General features: G+C 49.0%; 1 protein-coding gene across 3 annotated transcripts in view; it reads right to left on the reverse strand.

The window, feature by feature from the left end:
* card11 (caspase recruitment domain family, member 11) overlaps window positions 1-24,382 on the reverse strand; it is a 335,526-nt gene that overhangs the window by 123,221 nt on the left and 187,923 nt on the right. For all 3 annotated transcript variants that reach the window (XM_038820292.1, XM_038820291.1, XM_038820293.1), the window contains 3 exons: window positions 21,204-21,356; window positions 13,807-13,932; window positions 9,649-9,846 (listed from right to left, as the gene is read on the reverse strand). In XM_038820292.1, the coding sequence (XP_038676220.1) occupies window positions 9,649-9,846; window positions 13,807-13,932; window positions 21,204-21,356 (477 nt within the window). The remainder of the gene's footprint in view (window positions 1-9,648; window positions 9,847-13,806; window positions 13,933-21,203; window positions 21,357-24,382) is intronic.

A 24,382-nucleotide genomic window follows, 5' to 3' on the forward strand; every position in this document is an offset into this window, starting at 1 on the left:
GCAGAGTAAGTGGATTGGCCACGCTAAATTGCCCCTTAATTGGAAAAAATAATTGGGTAATCTAAATTTATATTAAAAAAAAATATGGCAGTTAGAACAAAGGGTATCAAAGAACAAGAAACAAGAACAAGAAAAATCAAGCTTACAACAAGGAAAATGCTGATAAGATGCGACATTCTTTTTGTTTTAATATTTCCAATTAAGGGGCAAATTAACGTGGCTAATCCACCTACCATGCACATCTTTGGGTTGTGGGGGTGAGACCTACGCAGACACAGGGAAAATGTGGCAAACTCCACAGAGACAGTGACCGGGGCCGAGATCGAACCCAGATCCTTGGCGCCATGGGGCAGCAGTACTGACCACTGTGCTACCATGCCGCCCCTAGATGCGACATTCAACCCAGTCGGTTGCATGCCTAAAAAAAACTAGATAATCAGTAACGATCGATGGAATGCGATGCTTTGAAATATAAATGTTAAAAATTCCAAAAGCAGACTTCCAGACAAATGTAGAGGTGCTTGAAATTGCAATAGCAAACAAAGAGATGTCCAGAAACGAAAATGTCAGCATTTTGGTCACTTGAACAGAGTTAAAAAGCGTCAGAGATCTCATCCAGAGGGGACAATGGAGGGCAGCAAAAAGCGGGGTCGGCCTACGCGTAGTTGGATGATGGACATCAGAGAATTTGCAGACAAGCTAGCTAGATGTGTGAGCATGACACAAGGCAGAGGAGCACAACATACAATGACAGCAGATCTCCTGGTAGGAGTAGCTACAAGCAGCATCAGCAACAACATTTATGTACTGTGCTATGAATTGCACACCCATTGAGACCAGATGACAGCCTGGCAATGCATTGAAACACCCAGTAAACATTCAGCCGGATAGTTTCAGCAATCTCCTTACGCACATACTGACAGTTGGTTAAAAAAAGTGGGACAAGAGATTCCTCTTGTAAAGGGTAGTGCCACTCTCCCGTTGCAAACTAGCACAAGGTTAATTTGTTCAGGAGAGACCTTTAGACCAGTGGTGCTGTTCATTGAAGCATCACATCAAAGCTGAGTTGCTAACATCCCCTCGGCCTCCCCAGCTTTGACTGCAGCTGAATGCAAGTAGATGTGTCAGCAGTTTAATGAAAATACTTATTCCTGAATCAGGGATTCTGAAAAATAAACTATTTGACTCGTTTGCACTACTGCGTTGAAAGCAGTCCACTGTGTCCCCCACTCCCAAAAAACACTCCACCCTACCCCCAAACTAGTCAATGGCGAACACCAGGACGTTTTTTTTTAGTTACTCAAGGCAGTCAAAAGATTTTTTAGAACACAGTAACTATTAAAAGGAGCGTAACACGATCCAAGGCATTGAAGTCCACTTGATTGGCACCCCATCCATGGCTTAAATGTCCCTCCTCTAGCAATGGTGGATTGTGGCTCCACTCGGCACTTTCTAAGAATCAGAGCACAACATTAACATGTTAGAAATAGAGAGGGAGGGTGAAGATTTGGCAAGAGTGGACTGGTCAAACTGAAATTTAGACTTAAAACTGAAAATTTTGGGGGGGAAAAAAGGATATTTATTTATTTGTTTGTTAAAATTTAGAGTACCCAATTATTTTGTTTTTCAAATTAAGGGGCAATTTAGCGTGGCCAATCCACCTAAACCTGCACATCTTTTGGGTTGTGCGGGTGAAACCCACTCAGACACGGGGAGAATGTGCAAACTCCACGCAGACAGTGACCCAGGGCCGGGATTCGAATCCGAGTCCTCAGTGCTGCAGTCCCAGTGCTAACCACTGTGCCACTGTGTGCTCGCTCCGCCCCCCCCCCCCAAAAAAGTATACTTATTCAGATTTTTCATCTTAAAGAATTACACAACAAAGTTGCAAAATAATACATCCCCAAAATTAGGAAGAAGGAATCAAATGGCTTAATTTACAGAGTGGAACAGGAGAATGATGTCACAATCGGCTTGATACACTCATCAGATAGGATTAGGTACTCATAGCCCCATCAGAGACTGAGGGACAGGTCATAAAAACATGGCGAAACGGTACAACCTCTCCTACAATCACCACAAAAAAATCATGATGCGTCTCCCGTGCCGCAATCGGGTGTGCACCCAACATACATCCCCTGGATTCCAGCAGTGTCAAAGGCACTGCTGACCATCACAGCCTCCTGTCCATGGATACCAGACCCATCTGCACTGATGTGGAAGCCAATAGCAGATTCATCCTGATACACCTTCAATTTACAGTGAGGCAGAGAGAGCAAGTGAACAGTAGGCTTCATTAGTCATGAACTTGCCTAGCCAGAGTCAGTAGTACAGATGAATGCCGCCCACAAGAGGCCGGCCTATATATGCTCCCGGTGTAGACGGAGACAGAGGCGGAGCCATACCGGGATTACAGTACAGTACTAGGTAATAGGTCACAGGTTGTGGTATCATGCATGCATTATGGTGAATACATTCACCACACATCCGCACAAAAACAAAATCTAATGCACAAACTACCCTCAGGGAAAGTTACATACATACCACACGATACAACTAAAGCCTAATCCGTGCCCTGGACACAATCAATCAGTGCCATAGGCACAACCAAAATCATTCCAGACCGATGTGAAGTGAGAAAGGGTATTAATCGGTGATCGGGTGGAGAATCCCTTCCGACACCCAAATCAGGGGCAATGCCGGTTTGAGAGTCTCCGCCCCCTCCGAAATGGCATCATTGCATTGCGCCGTCGCAACGGCGTTGGTGCGATGTTCCGCCCCGGAGGGGCCGAGTTCCCGGCCACGTGGTTGACGTGTAGTCTGAGTGGTCGGGAAATGGAGTGGCGGCTACGGACTGTGTTCAGCGCCGCCATAATCGGGGGGGGTTCCGTAAGGGCTGGGGGGGCTGGTGGGGGGGGGGGGGGGGCTCCAGAGGATGACCTGTGGGGTCGTATTTGGCGGGTTGGGTCCGACTGGCGGGTTGTACGGTGTGACCGCTGCAGGCTGTTGCCGTGCGCATGCTGGGCCATGGACCCAGCCATTCTTCGGCCGTTTTTGGCGTAAGAGCCAGGAGTTTCACCTAGCCCCTCACCGGCCCTGGAATTGGTGAGGGTTTGGCACCGATTTTGGTATTGTAAAACGCCCGTGGATTCTTTGTTTCATCCAGCACTTAGAAATGGAGGATCCAGCCCATGGACTCTTCGATTCAATAACTTAAAAAGAAACAAAATAAATAATTAGTGCTAAAAAGAAAAAGAAATGTGAAAATGATTAGCTTTCACGGTGGGGCTTTCCTCAATCTAAAAGAGGACTGAACTAACCCTAACAATCCAACCACCCACCCATCTTCCCCCGCCCCAGCCCCACTCATCCTCCCCAATAACCAAAAGAAGTAAAAAGGTGCACAAATCACATTCCTCATAATTGACTCAATAGAATTGTGCTAAATCAGGGTAATCAATGATACAAGCCATCACACTCACATGCTGCACCTCCCTGCAGGGAAGAACAATGATCAACAGGGAGTAATGTCCAGGATTACAGAAGAACCACAGGAAAATTTGTCAGATAAAGACATCTTCCATGTTGCACAAGATGGAGGATAAAACAGGATCAACAGACATTCTTCTGGATCTCCCATGGATTCCCAGTGCGCTATTGAACCAAATGGGAACTATTTCCCATAGCGAGTGTGTTTAATGGTGCGTTTCCCAGTGCTCACAGTGCCGAGAATCACAACGCTATCTAATGGAACTCGTTAGATTCGGTGCCTCAGCGGGGAACCCGCGGCCGAGGGCGCACTTAGTCCCGTTTCCTGCACAGAGGAGCCCCGCTTGCCGAAACTCCTCAGTGCAGGGAGAGATCGGTGTTCCCATCTCTCGACCCTCAAACCCCATCAAGGCCCCTACTCTCCTAGAAGGGGGTCCTTGGTCTCTCCCCCTCACAAGCACAGTGCACCGTCGGGTTCAATCACTAGTGCACAGAAAATGCCAGCGTGGTACCTTGGCACTGCCAGCCTGACCGCTTTAACAGTGCCAGGCTGACACCCATGTGGCACTGCCAGGGTATACAGTTGGCACCAGCAGTGTCAGGGTATCACCATGTCCAGAAGGCATTCACCTGGGGGCCTCCAACCCCGTTCGTGTAGACATGTACTGAACGGCATTTGCCCAAAGTCTCCAAGGCGCAGGCGATAGATCCCAATATCTTGGTTACCTCAGGGAACTGCATATTAGAGCGAGACTAGCTGTCTCACTTTAGTAGGGTGGCACGGCACAGTGGCACAGTGGTTAGCACTGTTGCTTTACAGCTCCAGGGTCACAGGTTCGATTCCCGATTTGGTTCACTGTCTGTGTGGAGTCTACATGTTCGCCCCATGTCTGCGTGGGTTTCCTCCTGGTGCTCCGGAGTTTCCTCCCACAAGTCCCAAAGGACGTGCTTGTTAGGTGAATTGGACATTCTGAATTCTCCTTCTGTGTATACAAACAGGCACCGGAATGGGGCGACTTGGGGATTTTCACATTAACTTCATTGCGGTGCTCATGTAAGCCTACTTGTGACAATAAAGATTATCATCATTATTATATGCAGATTTGCCTAAAGGTGCGTATCCCACAATGGCAAGCCGGGTATCCCAAGAGCGGGGTTTCCCAGCATTTACCGGCGACATGCTTTTCGGGCGCAGCGCCTATCTGCCCACTGCACCAACTTGAAGTCCTTTTGAAGTTCTACATTGTCCTCTTCAGAATTTACAATACTTCCAAGTATTGTGTCATCTGCAATCTTTGAAATTGTCCCCTGCACACCAAGTTCTCGATCATTAATATACATCAGAAAAAGCAGGGGTCCCAATTCTGACCCCTGGGGAACATCACTAGAAACCTTCTTACAGCCGGACAAAAATCCATTGACTCTCTACTTCCCATTATTCAGTTAATTTTGTATCCAGTTGCTGCTGTTCCTTTTACACCATGAACAGTAGCTTTACTCAGTCTGTTGTGTGGCACTGCACGGAATGCCTTCTGAAAGTCCAAGTACTCCACATCAGCAGCATTACCCTCATCGACCCTGTCTGTTTTTTAAAAACATGCATATGGAAAGAAAACATAACCAAGAAAGGCATCAAGGGGTGGCATAGTGGCGCCAGGGACCTGGGTTTGATTCCGGCCTTGGGTACTGTGTGGAGTTTGCACGTTCTCCCCACGTCTTTGTGGGTTTTGTCCGGGTGCTCTGGTTTTCTCTCAAAGCCCAAAGATGTGCAAGTTAGGTGCATTGGCCATGATAAATTGCTCCTTACTGTCCAGGAATGTGCAGGTTAGGTTATGATAATAGGATGGGGTATGTGGGCGGCTGAGTGGACCTGGGTAGAATGTTCTTTCGGAGGGTTGGTGCAGACTCGATGGCTGAATGGCCTCCATCTGCACTGCAAGGATTCTATGATTCTATAATGTTGTTTTGCTCATCAATTTTCTTGTTCACATTGTACCCAGTGACAGCCCTAAGCAATTCAAAGTCAGGTACAGCATGAGCCATATATAACAGAAAGACCTGCATTAACCTGACAATATGTCTATGCTAGAAAAAATACTTTACAAGTTACATGCTGCTTGATGAGCAAGACCTTTTTGAACTCTCCAAGATTAAGTTTTCACTTGTCAAAAATGGTTACTTGAACTTTAAACAGTGAAAATGAATCTTCTGATGGAACAAATATGGTTATAGAATCTTAGCAGGCCATTTGGTCCATCATACCTGTACCAGCTCGCTGTAACAGTCACTCATCTTGTCCCACTTTCCCACATTTTCCCTGTAGCCCTACAATTATTTTCTCTTTCGATATTAAACAATCAATTGCCTTCTGAAAACCATGACTGAACCTACCTCCACCCCTCAGACATTCTTGTGGTGTATGGTTGGGGGGAGGGGGGGGGGGGGGGGCAAGTCATAAGGGATGAAAACTGTAACAAACAATGGAGAATGCAACGCAGCAAAAAGTAAACATAAAAGGAAATATTGAAGCAGAGATAAAACAATAGACAAGGCAAGTTTTGCTTTACAGTTTAACCAGGCCGCAGGTTACATAGAACATAGAACAGTACAGCACAGAACAGGCCCTTCGGCCCTCAATGTTGTGCCGAGCCATGATCACCCTACTCAAACCCACGTATCCACACTATACCCGTAACCCAACAACCCCCCCCCAACCTTACTTTTATTAGGACACTACGGGCAATTTAGCATGGCCAATCCACCTAACCCACACATCTTTGGACTGTGGGAGGAAACCGGAGCACCCGGAGGAAACCCACGCACACACGGGGAGGACGTGCAGACTCCGCATAGACAGTGACCCAGCCGGGAATCGAACCTGGGACCCTGGAGCTGTGAAGCATTTATGCTAACCACCATGCTACCCTGCTGCCCCAGGGTACCAGGGTTACCTTGTCTCTAACTTGTCAGTAAGATATCCCCAGTCCTGCGATAGAGTGCAAAATGGTTCCTGTGCTTGAATGCTTGTTAAAATGGAATTTAACATTTTGAAATTCTAAAGCACATTCCATGATGTCCCAAAGCACTTTGGCCAGGGTTTTGGGGCCCCCTGCAGCCGGTTTTCTGCCGGGCTCACCGAGGCGGTTCACCATTGGCTGCTGGCGAGACAAAGTCAAAGGTCATTTGCATTTCTCACCCGCCACACCACCAGGGAACATGCCGCAGGTGTAGGCCACCTGCAACGAGACCGGAAGGTCCTGCTGGCAGGAAGGGCTGGAAAATCCCAGCCTTTATATCCAAAGATACGAAATAGACGTTATAGGAAACACAGCAGCCAATTTACACACAGTAAGATCCCACAGACAACAACAAGATACATAATGAGAAAATTTTTTGAAGTGCTGTTAGTTTCGGGATAAATATTGGCAAGAATCATCCCCTGCTCGTCTTCGGAATATCGTGGAATCTGTTACATCCACCAGAGAGGGCAGAAATGGCCTGGGTTTAGTGTCTCATTTGAAAGACAGCACTTCCAAAAATTTGCTTTGTACTTCACTAAAGAAGTACTGGATTTTCCTTTTGGGAGACCATGTTCTCCCGCCGGTGCTGGATCGCTCGTGTTTCACACTGGCGCTAGGAGCGGCGCCCACAAGCGATTCAGCCTCCACAACCAGGCAAATTTCTGCATGCCGCGGATTGCAAAGGATTCCACCTCAAATTCCACTGTCAGGCCAATGTACATCGAAAAGGCGCTCACCGGGAAGTATTTATATGAATCAGTCTGGTGGAATAATATCTGAAAAGAAATAGGTCAGTATAATGAGGTATAGTGAGACCAGTGCCCAGTGATGTCTTGACATCATATATCCAACAATACACCCAATCTGACACTCGTATCTGGCTTTGTCAGGGCCAGCTGCAGAAATCATCCTCTCATGGCAAAATATTTAATTGCAGGGGTGATGATAGAACTCCTATCTCCCATTGTACCTCACTAAAACAGGTTACTGAAGCTACCCAACTGAAAATAATCCATAGATATAAAGATCCATAATTCTATAATCCCTAACATAATCCATAATCCCTACGGTGCAGGAGGCCATTCAGCCCATCGAGTCTGCACCAAACCTCCAAAACAGCACTCCACCTAGACTTGCCTCCCCCTCCCTATCCGCATAACCCCGTGCATTGATCATGGCCAATCCAAGTAACCTACACATCTTTACACTATGGGAGGACACAGGAGCACCTGGAAGAAAACCCACGCAGACACGGGGAGAACATGCATAAGACCACAAGGCATAGGAGCAGAATTAGGCCATTCTGCCCATCGAGTCTGCTCCGTCATTCAATCATGGCTGATATGATTCTCATCCCCATTTTCCTGCCTTCGCCCCATAACCCCTGATCCTCTTATTAATCAAGAATCTATCTAAAGGTTAAAGGTCTGCACAGCCTTCTGCGGGAAAGCGTTCCACAGATTCACCACCCTCTGGTTGAAGAAATTTCTCCTCAACTTAGTTTCAAAGGTTCATCCTATCAGTCTGAGGCTGCGCACTCTGCTTCTAGTTTTTCCTACTCATGGACCACTCTATCTAGGCAGCTCAGTATCAAACTCCACACAGACCGTCTCCCAACCCTCCAATCAAATCCCTGGCTCTGTGAGGCAACAATATTAACCACTGTGCCACCATGCCACCAGATGGGAGAGCTTTGTTTTCTCCTTGTTTTGCTCTTCATCTGAAAGTGGTTGTTCATATTTCAGGGTGCTCTTTATTTTCAGGGTGTGGGTTTTGCTGGCAACACCAGGATTCATTAACGATCCCGTGAAAAGGTGAGCTGCCTTCTTGAACCACTGCAGTCAGTGGTGAAAGTACTCTCACCGGGCTATTAAATAGGGAGTTACAGGCTTTTGAGCCAGTGACAATGGTGGCTTCTTCCCAAGTCGGAACAGTGTGTGACTTGAAGGAGAACTTGGAGGTGATAGTGTTTCCAAGTACCTCCTGTCCCATGCGTCAAGGTGGTTGCGGAGCTGCTGAAGAAGCATTATTGAAGTGTATCCGACGATAGTATACAGTCCAGCCACGGTGCACCAATGGTGGAGGAAATGTCTGTTTAAGGTGATACAAGTGGGCTGCTTTGTCCCAGATGCATTTGGGCCAGTAGAGAGTATTCCTGATGTGCCTAGTAATTGGTAAGAAGTTAGCAGCTGAGTCATTCATTAAGTGTTGAATATCCAACCTCTGACCTGATCTCGTTGCCACCGCATTTATGTGATTCCTCCAGTTCGGTTTCTGGTCAATTTCAGACTCCCAGGTGAGGCCTTGTAGAGGAATTGAATGCAACTATTTTTCATACGTAAACCTGGGCATTAAGGGTGAGCAGAGTGGAATGTGGCAGGGGGCTGGGGGTGGGGGGAGGGGGTCTGGAATCAGAACTGAGCCTGACCCTTTACCAAGTGAACATCCATACACATTCTCTTTTCGGTAAGGACCATGTGTTGAACAGTCATATGAAGCTGGAAAGTTTGCATATTGCACTGGGACATCAAGTTGATCCTACTGCTCTTTCTGCTACCGAGAACTGGTGCCATGACTGGAGTCTATCTAGAATGCTCTCTACTTGTCTAGATGAGTATGGCTGCCAAACACTCAAGAAGCTCAACACCATCCAGGATCAAGATGCCACATGATCAATGTCACATCCACCACCATAAACATTTACTTCCTCACCAATGCATCATGGCTGTAGGTGTGAACATCAACATAATGAAGTGTAGCAAATTGCTCAGGCTTCTTCGACCACAATTGCTCAAACCCATAATCTCTGCCAACTAGAAGGATAAGGATAGCAGAGACATGGGAACACCACCAGGTTTCCCTTCACCCACCATCCTGATTTGGATATGTAGCACTGTTTTCCTCTTTGTTGCTGGGTCAAAATCCTGAAAGCCCTTCCCAAACAGCAGAGTGGATTTACCTGCACGACGCAGACTACACCAGTTTAAGAAGGCAGCTAACTACCACCTTCTCAAGGACTTGGGATGAATAATAAATGGTTGCTTGCCAACAACATGCACAAGAATTCCTATTTCATTGGATACGCTGAATCATTGAGTTATTAGGTGGCTAAAGAAAATATGTCAGTTGAAGCACTCACCTGGTCTGCCGACAAGGTGTCCTTGGACATTCGCCGGAGTTTTGATTCCAAGGCTACGATTTTCCCTTCTTTCCTGACAATCTGAATCTGGAGCTCATCATTCTTCTCCTCCAGTTCCCGGATTTGTTTGCGATATTTATCTTTGTCAATCAGACATTGTGAGAACTGTGTCTGGGCTTCATCTCGGGATCTGAATGCCTGGAAGGAGTGCAATAATTAGAATGTGTGAAATATACACACACGCACGCACACTGCATGCCACAATGCATTTACTGGCTTTTGAAGCTAATAAGAGCTTTCAGGCAAAGTAATAAAAGGCTCTTTATGAAAGAGCTGTGATACGTGAAAAGGAATGTAGGTTTAATCTGTTAGAAATTATTATCTTCAAACCTGCAGTGCATGTGTGAATAAGGAAGGTTACAGTATAATGAAGAGCAGTGCAAATATTCTAAAATACCTTGGCTATAAAGAGATAGCCATTAGACTGTAATAAAATATAATAGATTTTTAGGTCTCAAGGCATTTTTTATTACACTTTTTCTCTCTACTTTTCTCCTTTTTCATAAACGGGTATCTTCAGCTCTCTTTCATCATTCCCAAGCGGCCATTCTTCATTGGGACTGACTGGCGAGCAGGCAATTCAACCAAGGCTTCCATCACAGCTGCATCCTGTTGATTCCTGTTCTTGCTTCAGTCAAGTGGGACTCATGACTAATTTCTCCCTACCTATGAATGTTGACCCAAAAGAATATGTGCCCATCTAAGCTACGCTGAATCACACAGCAAGCAGTAGGTTTGAATCTAGGATCATACAATACCGGGACAATTAGATCTTTTGAGACTGATATCGGTCGATTATTGTTAATTACGAGTATCAAGGAATATGGAGCCACGGCAGGTGAATACAGTTCTGGTACAGTTCAGTCATAAATTAATTGATCAGGAGAGAAAGCCTGTGGGCCTATTGCTCAGTTTCCTATGCTATCCAGTGCACTTATATATTATTAGTGCTCTCCCATTCTCTTTAAAGGCTTAGCAAATTCTGTCAGTAGTAAGTACTCATTTATTTGAATTGTCATTGGGAAAAAATATGCCTCCAACCTTTTAGGTGATCACTTCATATTGATTACATGTTAGCTCGTGTTGAAGTTCACTATTGCTCCTAAAGGTTATCCGGAACCTGCTCCATTAACTTCTCCGGCGATTTGCCTTCAGTCAGCATTAACTTCTGCTAACTCTGTGGCCTCGGGTCAGTAACCAAACTTGTCTGAAGCAGCAACTCAAAGTAAATCAGTGCAGCTACTCAGGCTACAGATATAAGTCCTGTCACTGAAGCATTTTTTCATGCAAGAAAAGACTCATAACGACAGATCCCTTTAGGGATGAAATTACTCTTAGTGCAATTAAAACAAATTCCAGCTGTCAGACGAGTTTGCTTGAGTACCTTCATTTAATTAAACCACATTGATCCAGGTCTCTCCTGCTGTTGCACCACAAATTTCCCACAGTGAATATACCTCAAAAGTACCTCATTGGCTATGAAGCACTCTGGGAAGTTGCGACCATGAAAGGTATTGTGCAAATGCAAGTATTTCCTTTTACTTTTTACGGGGAAGTAATGAACATGATTGAAATCTAGCTGAGGGAGACATGAGCAAGAGATGTTGATATAGCTCAAAAAGTTAAAAGGCTGACTATCATTATTTGTACAAAGAGCAGACAATTACAATTGGATTGGTGAGATCTTGAGTTTCTATTGGGAGCTGAGTGGAGGGTGCCCAGTGGGAATTCAACTTTGGTCGAGGAAGGGAAATGTGGTGGACTGGGCCCGCCAATTATACACGCCACCTGGTTTTCGGAGGCCTCGGAGATCGGGACGCCGTGGATCTTTCCCTACACTGGGCAGTTCCGACGAGCAGATCTCTCCACTATACAAAATGGAACTATGTGCAGCCTCAGCTGCGTGTTCCTCATTTCCCCTGCTCGCTCGCAGACTCTATTGCCTTAAGGGAGAATCGTGCTGAGTCTATGCCACTGCCTCCCAAGTGTGTGAGAGTGTGAAAGAGAGAGAGAAAGAAAAAAAGAGAGAAAGTGAGAGTGAGAGAGAGAGAGAGAGCTCCTAGTAGTGATGGTGAGCAGCCTGGGCTGGATTCTCCACCTCCGTTTCACCGGCAGCGCAGTCACAGCCACAGATTCCCGATGGCGTGGGAGTGCCCATAATAGGAAACCCCATTGGTCAGCTACTGGGCGGAGAATCCTGTTGCGTGTGGGGTGGGGCACCAAAAAAACGGGTGCGGCGGGACGGAGAATCCCGCCCCTTGGCTGCGATTCAATGGAAACATTTCTGAGTTCATTTGTGGCGGGTTTTTCAGGGAGTTTCACGGCGGCTCTGCTGGCGAGTTCCCCACTGCTTTCCAATGACATTTAGGGTTGGATTCATCTGCCCCGCCTGCTGGATGATCGCCACGGGCGGGACGCGGACCATGTAAAGATCCATTGACCTCGGGCAGGAATTTCCGACCGCGAGGCGGTAGCGGGCAGACAATCCAGCCCTTTGGACCTGGGGAGTTTCTCACTGGTTTTGCCCACAATTAGAAACTTTTTCAGCAATGGGGAGCTGAACTCAGAGATTGGGTCTCCATTTTGTAAGGATGCCCCGATCTCCAAGTGAGGTTGTGGGTCGTCGTCCCCCGTTTCCCCCCCCCCCCACCCATGGGAAATGCCACCACCCCACACACACACAGGCACTACCCCACACCTCCAAGTAAGGTTGTGGGTCGTCGTCCCCCCCCCCCCCCCCCCCATGGGAAATGCTACCACCCCACACACACACAGGCACTACCCCACACCTCCAAGTGAGGACACCCTGCTATGGACTCTCTGGGGACACCCCCTTCAGGTCCCCCAGCCCTCATACAGCAGCCCCCTTCCAGGACTCCCACCCTCACCCCCCCAATCTCCTAGAGGCCCCTATTTACCCGCCGTGCACACCCCCATCCTTTGAACCCCCCATCCACTCTCCCTTCATGGGCATGGTTCCCCTCGGGTTGACCCTTGATAGTGCCACTCTGGCACCTGGGCACCCTTGCACTGCCACCCTGGCACCCAGGCAGTGCTCCAGCCAGTTTGGCAGTGCCACCCAGGTCCCTTTCCAGTGCCAGCATGGCAGTGCCAAGATGGCCAGGTTCCAGGGAGAGGGCTAGGGGGCCACGCTGCATTGATCCTGACCACCCAGGAGTATCCAAGGACCCGGCAGACTCTCGGGTGCCGTTCTGCCTGGTTCATGTTCTTGTGGACCAGTACTGATTGGCGCTTGGCTGCAGTCTCGCTAGCGAATCGAAGGAGGCTGGTAGATCCTGGTTAGATAGGCCTCAAATAGGTTTCAGACCTACCCAGCAAGCGACGTTTGGTCACACCCCTTTTGAGCAGCATTCCGATTCCGACGCCGCGTGGGACGTGGTGAGAGGTGTGGAGGCTGCCGGGAGGCCGGTTGGAGGCTTCACCTGGGATTCACCGGCCACTTTATGCACTCGCTCGAGCGCTATGCAGACAGAGAATTGCGCTCCAAGTCTGGAAATGAGCCGGGCAAGCACAATCCGACTCACACTCAAATTGTCATCTTTGTAAATTACACATTTTTTAAAACATCAGTTTATTGCTCTGATATTGCTTATTGCTTTATTTTTGCTCAGCATAGTGTTTATTTTTTTCACAAGTCAACATTTTATTGAAATTCATGTTTAATATTGTGCCAAACCTCATCTTTCCTAAACTTGCTATCGATCCCTAGAGAGGAAAAAATTGAAATGTGGTTCCTCGTACAAAAAGGTTGGTCCAAGGCGCAGGTTACGATCAAAGAGTCACTTTATTTCACAAGAGGCAACATAACTGAACAGCATTCTGTCGAAAGCAGTATTTATTACATTATAAAAACTTCACTATTTGCCTTGATATATCAAAACAATAAAAAGGCATTCCTGTATTTCTCTCAAGACACATTAAACCTTGAAAATGCATGTTCACTTTTATACCTTTACAACCAATGGATTATTGCAATCAAAGTCAGGTAAACAATTTATATTGAAGGAAAAGATCCAGACCACACTCGGTACATTTCATGTCCTAAGAAAAGAAAATGAATTGAACTGTTATCCAGACCTGATCTCGCTCCTTTTCTACTTCCTCCAGCTGAAACATGATAGTGTTCATCCGATGCTTGTACATTTCACAGTCTTTAACCAGTGTTGAACATTTCAGCTCCAAATCCTCTTTCTCCTCCAGATACTGAAACAGTTCACAAATCACAACCAGTAACAATTCAGCTTTAAGCAATAAAGACACAGCAATTTCAGATTGAAAACTTGCCAACACCTATTATTTGATGATATGGTGTGTTGACGTGATAATTGTTGGAGTGTTGTCAGACGTAATTGACATAATCAGGTGACTTTCAGTAATTTCAGCAACATGCAACATTTAGCCACCGAATGCAGGTTTGCATGAGTGATAGGGAGTGCTGGCACAGAACTTGCAGCTGATTTGCACATACAGCAGAGTGTTTAGGTCAGTTTGATCATAATTAGACTCAACGATAACATTTTACAGTGAATGCATTGTGTCAGATGTCCTCACTGCACTCCTGCACTGCAGTGAGAACTGGACTAGATATCAGCGACACATAAAGAGTGCTGGAGACATTCCATCATCTTCCGGATTCAATGGGAGGACCATTGAACAAATACACGTGTCCTTTTTTAAAATTAAAAAAAATTTTTTTTATTGGAATTTTTAACAGAAAATATAAAACACAACGACAAACAATGAAATGCAACAAAATAACCCATAATAACTGTAACACCCCCCCCCAGACCGTATCGACGCATGTATCACATCCCCCCACCCCAATGAACAACAAAAGAACTTAAAAATAAATAAACAAACATAGTCATTGTCCCGCCCTTTTCCCTCCCCCTTCCCCCCCCCCCCCCCCCCTCCCCGGGTTGCTGCTGCTACTGTCCCAGTACCCTATCGTTGAGCCAGAAAGTCGAGGAAAGGTTGCCACCGACTAAAGAACCCTTGTACCAACCCTCTCAGGGCGAATTTGACCTTCTCTAGCTTAATGAAACCCGCCATGTCATTGATCCAGGTCTCCACGCTTGGGGGCCTCGCATCCTTCCATTGGAGCAAGATCCTTCGCCGGGCTACTAGGGACACAAAGGCCAGCACATCGGCCTCTTTCGCCTCCTGCACTCCCGGCTCCACCCCAACCCCAAAAATCGCGAGTCCCCATCCTGGCTTCACCCTGGATCCCACCACCCTCGACACCGTCCTCGCCACCCCCTTCCAGAACTCCTCCAGTGCCGGGCATGCCCAGAACATATTGGCATGGTTCGCTGGACTCCCCGAGCACCTGACACACCTGTCTTCACCCCCAAAGAACATACTCATCCTCATCCCAGTCATGTGGGCCCGGTGCAGCACCTTGAATTGGATGAGGCTAAGCCGCGCACACGAGGAGGAAGAATTAACCCTCTCCAGGGCATCAGCCCATGTCCCGTCCTCGATCTGTTCCCCCAGTTCCCCCTCCCACTTAGCTTTCAGCTCCTCTACTGACGCTTCCTCCGCCTCCTGCATAACCTTGTAGATATCAGATATCTTCCCCTCTCCGACCCAGACCCCCGAAAACACCCTGTCACTCACCCCCCTCGCAGGAAGCGAAGGGAATCCCTCCACCTGCCGTCTAGCAAATGCCTTTACCTGCAGATACCTGAACATGTTTCCCGGGGGAGCCCAAATTTCTCCTCCAACTCCCCCAGGCTCGCAAACCTCCCATCAATAAACAGGTCCCTCAGTTGTCTGATGCCCGCTCTGTGCCAACCCTGAAATCCCCCATCAATGTTCCCCGGGACGAACCTATGGTTCCCCCTTAACGAAGCCTCCATCGAGCCCCCCACTTCTCCCCTATGTCGCCTCCACTGCCCCCAAATCTTGAGGGTAGCCGCCACCACCAGACTCGTGGTATACCTCGTAGGAGGAAGTGGCCACCGCGCCGTTACCAGGGCCCCCAGGCTTGTATCTCCACAGGACGCCCTCTCCAACCGTTTCCATGCTGCCCCCTCCCCCTCCATTACCCACTTGCGCACTATCGACACATTGGCCGCCCAATACTACCCCGAGAGATTGGGTAACACCAGCCCCCCCCCCCCCCCCCCATCTCTACCCCGCTCCAAGACCCTCTTCACCCTCTGGGTCCCATGCGCCCAAACAAAGCTCATGATGCTGCTAGTCACCCTTCTAAAAAAGGCCCAAGGGATAAAGATGGGCAAACACTGGAAGAGGAACAAGAAACTCGAGAGAACTGTCATTTTGACGGATTGCACTCTGCCCGCCAACGATAGCGGCACCATGTCCCACCTTTTAAATTCCTCCTCCATCTGCTCCACCAGCCTGGTAAAATTAAGCTTATGGAGAGTCCCCCAACTCCTGGCCAGCTGCACCCCCAGGTATCTGAAACTCTTCACTGCCCTCTTAAATGGGAGTCTCCCAATTCCCTCCTCCTGATCACCCGGGTGTACTACAAATACCTCGCTCTTGCCTAAATTTAACTTATAGCCCGAGAAGCCCCCAAATTCCGCTAACAGCTCCATCACCCCCGGCATTCCCCCTTCTGGGTCCGCCACATACAACAGCAGGTCGTCCGCATACAGCGATACCCGCTGTTCCTCCACACCCCGCACCAGACCCCTCCATCTCCCTGACTCCCTCAACGCCATAGCCAAAGGTTCAATCGCCAGTGCAAAGAGCAAGGGGGACAGGGGGCACCCCTGCCTGGTCCCACGGTAGAGCCTAAAGTACTCCGATCTCCTTCCATTGGTAACTACACTCGCCATCGGAGCCGCATAGAGCAGCCTCACCCATTTGATGAATCCCTCCCCGAATCCGAACCGCTCCAGCACCTCCCACAGGTACCCCCACTCAACTCTATCAAATGCTTTCTCCGCATCCAGCGTCACCACTATCTCCGCCTCCCCCTCCACTGCCGGCATCATAATAACATTTAGCAGTCTCCGCACATTCGTGTTGAGCTGCCGTCCCTTGACAAATCCTGTCTGACCCTCGTGTATCACCCCTGGCACACAGTCCTCTATCCTGGTGGCCAGGATCTTCGCCAGCAACTTAGTGTCAACATTGAGGAGCGAGATAGGCCTGTATGATCCACACTGCATGGGGTCCTTATCCCGCTTCAGGATCAGAGAGATCAGTGCCCGCGACATCGTCGGGGGCAAAGCCCCCCCCTCCCATGCCTCATTGAAGGCTCGCACCAACAGGGGGCCCACCAGATCCACATACTTTTTATAAAATTCCACCGGGAACCCGTCCAGCCCCGGGGCCTTACCTGACTGCATTTGTCCAATCCCCCTGACTAGCTCCTCGAACTCTATCGGCGCCCCCAGCCCCTCTACCAGCTCCTCTTGAACCCTTGGGAAACATAGCCTGTTCATGAAGCTCTCCATCCCCCCTCTCCCCATCGGAGGTTCCAACCGGTACAGTTCCTCGTAGAAGTCCCTAAAGACCCCATTTACTTCTGTCCCCTTACATTCCCACCCCTATCTGTCACTCCACCAATTTCCCTAGCCGCATCTCGTCTGCGGAGCTGATGCGCCAACATCCTATTCGCCTTCTTCCCATACTCATATACCGCGCCCTGTGCCCTCCTCCACTGTGTCTCCGCCTTTCTGGTGGTCAACAAGTCAAATTTGGCCTGCAAACTACACCGTTCCCCCAGCAACCCCTCCTCCGGTGCCTCCGCGTATCTCCTGTCCACATCCAGGAGCTCCCCCACCAGTCTCTCCCTCTCCTTCCTCTCCCTCCTTTCCCTATGGGCCCGGATAGAGATCAGCTCCCCCCGGATCACTGCTTTCAGAGCCTCCCAGACCATCCCCACCCGGACCTCCCCCGTGCCGTTGGTATCAAGATACCCCTCAATACTTCCCCGGACCCTCCTACACACTTCCTCATCAGCCAGCATCCCCACATCCAGGCGCCAGAGCGGGCGCTGGTCCTTCGCCTCCCCATCTCCAGATCAACCCAGTGCGGAGCATGGTCTGAAATCGCTATGGCCGAATACTCGGCATCCTGCATCTTCGGGATCAATCCCCTGCTCAGGACGAAAAAATCTATTCGGGAATAGACCCTATGGACATGGGAGAAAAAGGAATACTCCCGCGCTCTCGGCCTCCCAAACCTCCAGGGATCCACCCCTCCATCTGGTCCATAAACCCCCTCAGCACTTTGGCCGCCGCCGGTCTCCTACCCGTCCTTGAACTGGACCGGTCCAGTGGAGGATCCAGCACTGTGTTAAAGTCTCTCCCCATGATCAGGCCCCCCGCCTCCAGGTCCGGAATGCGGCCCAACAAGCGCCTCATGAGGCCGGCATCATCCCAATTCGGGGCATATACATTAACCAGCACCACCTTCTCTCCCTGCAGCCTACCCTTCACCATAATATATCTGCCCTCCTTGTCCGACACCACCTCAGCCACCTCGAACGCCACCCTCTTCCCCACCAGAATCGCCACCCCCCCGGTTCTTTGCGTCCAATCCTGAGTGAAAAACCTGCCCCACCCACCCCTTCCTCAGACGAACCTAGTCCGCCACCTTCAAGTGGATCTCCTGGAGCATAGCCACGTCCGCCTTCAGCCCCTTCAGATGAGAAAATACCCTAGTTCTCTTAACCGGCCCATTCAGCCCCCTCACATTCCAGGTAATCAGCCGGATCAGAGGGCAACCCGCCCCTCTCCCCCGCCGGCTAGTCATAGCTTATCGACTGCTCGCCCCAGGCCAGCTCGCCCCGCCTGACCCGTTCCCCATGGCGATAACGCCTCTCCTCTACCCCCCCGGCCCACATCAGCTCCTTCCTGGCCATTGCAGCAGCAACCCGGTATCCCCCCCCCCCACCCCCCCCCAGGCTAGGACTCCTCCTAGCCGCGACACACCCTCCATGGTACTTCCGTGAGTCAGCTGACTTCTGCTGACCCGGCAGCTCCCGCCAAAACCCATCCCCTCCCGGCATGGGGTGATCACCCTCTTGCCACACCTCCTTGGCACAGCTTCAGCGCGGGAAAGAAAACCAGTAGAGGCCACGCCCCCACCTCCTGCTCCGCCCCCCCTGCCCCACAGCGCGGGAAACCAGAGGAAAGCCCGCGCTTTCACACTGCCACACCCCACCCTTCTGATGCAGCTCCCCAAAATCCAGTTTCACCCCAACCCCCAGCCACGTACAGAAGAGAACATATAAAGCACATACCCCCAACGTTCCCCACATAGCCCACACCCATACCCAACAGACAAACCCACCCGGAAACAGAGCAAAAAGAAAACCAGCTTCAAAAAAACACGTGTCAAAATTGAAGAACAGCAACAGCGAAAGCAGCAACGGCCATATTGTGTCCCCAGGCCCTAGTTCGAGTCCAGCTTCTCCGCCTGTACAAAGGCTCGCGCCTCCTCCTGGGACTCGAAGTAGTGGTGCCGGTCCTTATGTGTCACCCACAGACGCGCAGGCTGCAGCATTCCAAACCTGACCTACTTGGCATGCAGCACCGCCTTCGTCCGGTTGAACCCGGCCCGCCGCTTTGCCACCTCTGCACTCCAGTCCTGGTAGATTCGCACTACCGAATTCTCCCACTTGCTGCTCCTCGCTTTCTTGGCCCAGCGCAGCACACACTCCCGGTCACTAAATCAATGGAACCGCACCAGCACCGCCCGCGGGGGTTCATTTGCCTTAGGCCTCCTGGCCAGCACTCTGAGCTCCCTCAAGGTCCAGGGGCAAATGGAAGGACCCCGCTCCCATCAACGAGCTCAACATCGTGGTCACGTACCACGGGAGATCCGACCCCTCCAGCCCCTCCGCCAGGCCCAGGATCCTCAAATTCTTTCGCCTCGTGCGAACGTCCAGCTCCTCCAAGCGGTCTTGCCACTTTTTGTGAAGTGCCTTGTGCAACTCCACTTTCCCCACGAGGACCACGGCCTCCTCCTCCCGCTCAGCGGCCTGCTGCTGCAACTCCCGAATGGACACCTCCTGGGCCGCCTGGGTCCCAAGCAGCTTTTTGGTAGTCGCACTCGGAGTCCAGCAACTCAGCCTTCAGCTCCGCAAAACAGCGCAGAAGAGAGGCTTGCTGCTCCTGCGCCCACTTCCACCAGTCCTCGGGTGTTCCGCCGGCCGCCATTTTGTCCTTCTTCCCCCGCTTTTCTTGGGGAGCTGCTGCAGCTTTTTCCTTTGCCCCACTCCGGGTAAACACCATAAATTATGGGGAATGCTCCTCTAGACACCTTCCCCCACCGGGATTCATCGAGACAGCGCTGTTTGGGGCCCTCAAATCGGCCCAAAAGTCCTTAAGTAGCGGGAGCTGCGGTGCGGCTTAGCTCCGCATAGCCGCAACCGGAAGTTTCCAAAGCTTCCAAAGATTTTCTGACCGCTCCACTCCTAGTCCAGGCCATCCACCGGTGGAGACGCTGAGAAGGAGTGTTCCCACACGGGGAAAAGTCCAAACAGCACCACTACGAGCCCTTAAAAGAGCCCCAAAGTCTGAAAATAGCGGGAGCCACTGAACGTGCGGCTTAGCTCCGCATCACCGCTAACGGAAGTTCGTCCCTGCTTCTTCAATGGCCTTGGTAAGATCTTTTCACAGTTCTTCCCTCTGCTGCTAGAATTCAGCTTTCATAAAGGCCCTAAAGTCAGCTTGAGGCCTCTAAGCTGGCCCTTCCCCCGCCTGCATGCTTGCAAAGGCTTTTGTCTGCTGCTACTTCAGCCCAAGCTTGCACTGTTTCTGAGGGTCTGATAACCAAGAAACATACTATTCCTGGGGGAAAGTACTCCTCGAACATTCACCTTCGCCTTTTCATCGAAATTCCAACCTGTGCTGCCCAAAAAGAGCTCTTTTCTGTAACCTTGGGCAGGAGCTGCCTCTGTGTGATCACTCATTCCATGGTGCACACCGGAAGTCCCAACACACGTGTCCTTCTTGACACCAGCTCCACAAACATTCAAGAAAAACTTCTGCAAAAATCAACTTCGATGGACTGGACACCCGAGTCTGGATGGCCGAAAACTACCTAGAGGCCCTGCTAGATCCTGCTTTCCCAACTTTCAAATGGCCAACTGAGAAACGACAAAGAAAATGTTTCAAAGATACTCTGAAGCTCTCCTTGAAGTGAATCAGAATCATTAATGACTGGTAGGAGCTTCTTACCAATTGTTCAAAATAGCAAAAACTTGTCATTCAAAGCTGCATCACCCTTTGAATCATACCTTTAATGAGGCAGAGCAGCGTCAGAGAAGGAAAGAAAAGGAAGCAGAACCTGCACTCCAGATTCTACTACCACATTGGACGTCCTGTCCCACATGCCCAAAGATCTGTGGGTGCAGAATCGGCCTGTTTAGTCACACAAAGACCCATGGAGAAACTCTTGACCCTGATTAGGGGTCACCTGAGGATCACGGTAAGTTGACCACTGTGTCAAAGCTTCACTGTCCAAATCTCTTTTGGCTGCCTTACCTTATCCCGGAGTTCCTCTGCTTGTCTGTTCTCCTCCTGGAGGTTGAAAATCTTGCTGACGAGGTCTTGTCTGTCTTCCAGAGCTTCCTGCCGATCGTGCTCCAAGATGTCAAGGATTGCCTTTTCAGAGTCGGGTAAACTCCGTTTCCCAGCCTATGTAAGGAAGTAAAACAATTAATAAAGTTACATTTCGAATGGATAAGGTATTAATCAAAGAAATAAGAACAGTATAGGAGAAAACATGACATGTATTCTTTAGCCAATTCCTTGCAGGTTATCTGCATGCATTTCCAGGTGCCTTATATTTACAAGTAGAGCAGCTAAATCTTAATAAAAGTATAGTTTGAGATTTGTTCATGTGCTATAGATTCATTTGACTGTTCTATGGCAATATATACAATGCTTCTTCAGTTGGATTCATTGTTTGTGAATGTACGTCATATCTTAATTACATTAAATAACCATTTTAGGGTGAGTTTCAAGTCCAGGTAAATATATAACTAATGAACATGGACATTTCAATAACAATTCTCTTCAGAAGTTATCAATTTGTCTGATTGTGCCAACGGTAGCTACCCAATTTTCACAGGTTTGCACCTTCCCCAAATCTATGTTAGCGAAAACCATCTGGGAAAGGGGATAAATGTAACTTTTGTTGAAGGTGTAAAGCGATATCAAATCGATATAGACTTCTCCCCATTTTCCAGTCTATTGACTTCCAAAAATCAGCAGAGGGGTAGAATGGGCAATTGGTCCAATGTCATCCACTTTACACAATAGCGTCAAGTTACAAATACAGCAAATGTCGAATATTCCCATGTAATGTGGGGAAACGTTGAGCCTGCTGACATTCACAACACTACCTAACACTGTCACAGCACAATGAATCATTTCAATTTTCCTATTTAGTTTTGGCCTAATTTAGTTGCTATGCCATGAGAATAATGCAAGCAGGCACTCTTCTTTATTGCTTTCATACTGCTTTTGACTTGCCAGTGACAGATAGTTGGCATTGTCCTCAGTAACGCTCCAAGTATTGAATTAATCCTTGTTGAGAAATAGTAGTGGCATTGTGCTAACAGTAGTCTGCTCAGTTATTATAGCCATTACTGGCCTTAAAATGTTCATAATAGGTCAACCGTGGAAGAGGATGGCAATGAGACCCTCTACACCAGTATAAGACCATACAATGCATCCTGTGGCAGTTTATATTGTTCCCTTTGTGCACAGTAGCAAGACTGCATTGCAAATCTGGAATGGTTTCAATGCTGTGATCATATGATATGGTTCATGTGACAGCCATAAACTGCTCAAGGTTTGCTCTCATGGTTTACAATAGCACCTGAACCACCCCAGTGATGTTATTGCCTTAACTGCTCCCAGCTAATCATTATTCTTCATGTTGCTAACTCTTTCATGGTCATGGTCTGTTATTAGTCTCAGGTTATCCATAGTGTATTAAATATTTTTGAGACACAGAATGATACATTGTGCGAGTAAAGCTCTGTAGGGTCTGGGCAAGATGTTGGTGCTTCAGTGGAAATTGAGGACAGAACATCTTCTCAAATATTTCATAGTAACGTTCTAAAATGTGTATTTACCAGATTATCATGGCTAAAGAGCATTAAACCTAGGCAAATAATCCCATATGAATTAATAGAAATCCACAAATGATTAGTGAAATATCCAAAAACATCATCTTGAAAATCCAAACCGCATTACATAGAAGTCCTTCAGCTGAATTCTCCGTTCCTGAGACTAATGGTTGACACCGGGGCAGGTTTCGTGGACATCCACGACAGCAATACTGGCGCTGCATCTGGGCCGATTCAGCGACTGTTGAGGGGCTAGCAACAGCGCCACGCGGAGCACAATCGATTCCAATAAGAAACGGTGCGGAATTCGCCGGTTCTGTGATTGACCCTCGGATGACTGACAAGCTGTAGCCATGCACGCACACTCATCCTAGCCAACAAAACAGCACTGGTTGCACTGGAGCGTGCCCATCCTACTGATGGGGCCAGAGGGAACCTGGGGGGGGGGGGGGGGGGGCTAGTAGCCTGAGGAGACACCCATATGACCTGTGGGCCTAAGTTCACAGTGGGCAGTCAACGACGTGCGTAGCTGCAATCCTGCCTTGCAGGCTGCGGAAATGGTGTTCCGTTCCCGTCCACCCTGACCCCACATCCCACCTCCTGGCCAGCCCCCCGCTACTCACCCCAGCCCTGGCAGAAGCCCCCACTCCCCGGCTAGCGACACGACAGTCAGCAAACTATGGCGATGTTGGACACTTTCCGTACCCCCTCTCTCTCTCTCAGCAGCCCCAGTGCCTGTTTCATGATTTTTAAAAGCACAAGTGAACCTCACCATCGGGTATTCATCCTGATGGATGCGGAGAATCCCGGAGAATACCGGGTCAGGTCTGCTAATGATATACCAACTGGGTTTGCTTTACATGTGGAGTGGAAAGCATTGAAGCCACTGCTGAGGCACTGGAAAATTGCGATTTGGCGTGAAATCGGCGCCAGCCATGGTTTAGGTTTCAAATCCGATTCTCCGTCCAATCGCGTTTCCCGATTCCGGCGTCCGTCAATGGAGAATCCTGCTCCATATATTTAAGTTGTGCATGTGTGACCACATTGTACATTGAGTAAGAGACAAAATACTGATTAAAACATGGGCCACTACGTGGTTTTCACCCAGTCAGAATATCTTATTCTAGCAGTGATATGCTCATTGGTAGCAAATGCATCTCTCATCCATGGGGTTGTAGATTCAAGATTATCTGCTCATTATTACATTGGTAAGTACCCATTGGCTACTAAGTATTTTGGGAGGTTCTCAGGTTATGAAAGCTGCTCACAAAATGCAAGCCTTTCTTCTTTTATTGCTGTTATCAGTCGATAGGCAGTGATCCAACACTGAGGGCTGGATTCTCCATTCTGGAGACTAAGTGCTGACGCCAACATAGTATGTGTGGAATTTCACAACAGGAAATTCGGCCTCAACCCCTCACCGATTCTGGAACCAAGTGACGGGCTAGCACCGGCGTCGAGTGAAAGTCCCGCAGATCACGCTGAAAACAGCCACAGAATGGCTGGGTCCTGGACAAACCGTACAACATGGCGGCGGCTACGCGCGAACAACCCGCCAACCGCGACCCCACACCCCATCCCCCT

This window comes from Scyliorhinus canicula, chromosome 15 (assembly GCF_902713615.1).
Source record: "Scyliorhinus canicula chromosome 15, sScyCan1.1, whole genome shotgun sequence".
Lineage (NCBI taxonomy): Eukaryota > Metazoa > Chordata > Chondrichthyes > Carcharhiniformes > Scyliorhinidae > Scyliorhinus > Scyliorhinus canicula.